Raw genomic sequence first — 2505 nt, 5'->3', positions numbered from 1 at the left:
AGTTTACTCTTATCGCTGGGTAACAAAATTAGTACTTCATCACCGGGTTGAAATTTGCGATCTTGGGACCTGACGTCGAAATAAGCTTTGTATCGGGCAGTACTAACGTCGGCGTTTTGGGCAGCAATCTTAGCCGATTCTGCCAGTTTGTCTTGGAGTTCGATGACGTAGCTGAAGGTGGAGCGGTCGTCATCCTTAATTCTGCGGTCCTCCCACAAGTCCCGAAGTACCGAGAGGGGCCCTCTTACAGTTCTTCCATACAGAAGTTCAAAAGCAAAAAATCCGGTCCGATCGCTGGGGATCTCTCTGAGGGCAAACAAAGTAGGGACAAGATACCGATGCCAATCTCGGGGTTTTTCAGTACACATTTTGCGTAGTGCAGCTTTCAAGGGACCGTGGAGTCTCTCAACGCGGCCGTTCCCACTCGGATGGAAAGGCGTGGTAAATGATGGCTTGACACCCAGGAGCTTATGCAATTCTGCCATTAGTTGTGAAGTAAACTGTGTTCCCTGGTCAGACAATATTTCTCGGGGAATGCCAACTCTGGAGAAGATGGTGAGGAGTACTTCGGCTACAGAGATGGAATCGACCTCCTTCAATGGAACTGCCTCTGGGAAGCCCGTGGCGAAGTCAATGAGGGTGAGAATGTAACGATGTCCCTCTGCAGAAGGTGGGGATAGTGGACCGACCAAGTCGATGGCTACCCTGGAGAAAGGTTCAGTAATAATAGGTAGAGGGTGTAGAGGTACAGGTCTGACTCTCCCCTTACTCGACATTCGTTGGCAGATGTCACACGAGCGGCAGAAATCACGAATATCTACTGCCATCCCTGGCCAGAAAAACTTGTCTGCTATCTTCATAGCAGTTTTTCTTTGAGAAAAGTGTCCCGCTAATGGATTTTCATGGCCAACAGACAAAATTATAGGTCGGCACTTTTTCGGGACAACAAGGGCGAGTTTACCCACCTTTTCAACATGCGTAGATAATACGCATTTTCGGTACAGCAAACCATCTATCTTGAGATACTGGAAGGAGGAACCATTCTTCGTCTGATCTATCTCCTCAGATTTTGTTTTATCCCACAATCCAGCAGGAGTGGGACAGGATTCCTGTAGAATACAGAATTCTTCAGGGGTAACGGACAGGGGTTGAAGGGCAGGCATCTGAAGAGGATGAACTCTCTTCATCTTGGACCTGCGAGTCTCGACAGCGTTGATCTGGAAAGTGGACTCTTGAGTTAATGTAAGAGGTGGGACCGTCTTCGTGATAGGGGCAGCGGCGGCAATGGATGTTTGCATGCCTGTAGGAAGACTTGAATGTGTAGTAGTGTCTAAAGAGCTAGCATGGGGCTTGAAAGGGAAGGGGTCAGGTTTACTAGGATCCCGTGCCCCAGGAACGTTGCCGATCAAGACGCTTGCGCACTTCATAGGGGCTCTGACTGCGTCAACCCATCCCTCGTAGTATGGACAGTGTATATGGCAGTGGACAACAGGAAACTCGTTAACTCGTCCCAAAAAGTCTGCCACAGATACCTTTGGGCACAGGGACACATCTGCGTCTGGGACAGCTTCTTCGGAGACCAGGACACAGTTGCATCCAGTGTCCCTGACTATGGTAGAAGTCCAAGAGCCATTGATAGTTCCTGCAACGGTGAAACATGGGGTGGTCCTGTTACTCACGCAAAATCCTACCTTGAATTGAGATTGGGCTTCTTTGTCTTTGAATGCACGGGGATTCTTTGGACAACGAGATCGATGATGTCTTTCTTCACCGCAGTTGACACACCTCATGGGCGTACGGAAGGCACCGCCTTTTGTATCTTGATGGTTTGAGCCATGGCTAGGGGGAGGTTAAGATTCGACCACATTAGTTTTTCTACGAGGAAAAGAAGTCTTACCGGAAGCATAGTTAGTATTCGGCTTTGGATAGGCCTTATGGGCGGATGCCCAATCATCCGCTTTTGCCACCGCCGATTCTAGGGAAGTTACACTCTGTTCCTTGATAAAGAGGCGTATATCTGGAATTAGAGAAGCAAGGAACTGATCTAAGACAACAAATTGTCTTAGAGCTTCGAATGTCTTGGGGACCTTGCACGCCTCCAGCCAGTTGTCGAATAGCTGTCGTAGACGGATAGCAAATTGTCGGTAATTTTCCCCGACGCGAATCTTATCGTTCCTGAAGTCCAATCTATAGCGTTCGGGAGTCTTGTCAAATCCTGTGAGCAATGCATGCTTAGGGAGGGAAAAATTGCTTATCGTTGCCAAATCAAACGTAGAATACAATTCAGCAGCCTTACCTGTTAATGTGCTGCCCAACCTGGCGGCAAGCGAATCTTCCTCAACTTGGAGCAGGTTTGCCACCCTTTCGAACCACTGTCTTCTCCTTCGTGGTACGTGGTGAGGTTGGTCCGCTTGACGAAGATGTCCTGGCTAGAAGGCTGGTTACAGGAGTCGGGTGCAAGTTTGGCAAGCTCAATTTCCTTTTCATGTTGTAATTTAGCCATCT

At 48.6% G+C, this 2505-nt stretch overlaps 1 protein-coding gene across 1 annotated transcript in view; it reads right to left on the bottom strand.

Moving 5' to 3' along the window:
- The window catches only part of LOC143023803 (uncharacterized), a 3081-nt gene extending 1291 nt beyond the window's left edge, over positions 1-1790 (bottom strand). The window contains exon 1 of the mRNA XM_076182425.1: positions 1-1790. This exon is cut by the window's left edge and continues 1291 nt beyond it. Within this exon, the coding sequence (XP_076038540.1) occupies positions 1-1790 (1790 nt within the window).
- Positions 1791-2505: the final 715 nt, after the last annotated feature.

Source organism: Oratosquilla oratoria, unplaced genomic scaffold (genome assembly GCF_046742065.1).
Source record: "Oratosquilla oratoria isolate Oo_2021 unplaced genomic scaffold, ASM4674206v1 SCAFFOLD62, whole genome shotgun sequence".
Taxonomy (NCBI): domain Eukaryota; kingdom Metazoa; phylum Arthropoda; class Malacostraca; order Stomatopoda; family Squillidae; genus Oratosquilla; species Oratosquilla oratoria.
This window is presented reverse-complemented; position numbering and strand designations above follow the sequence as displayed.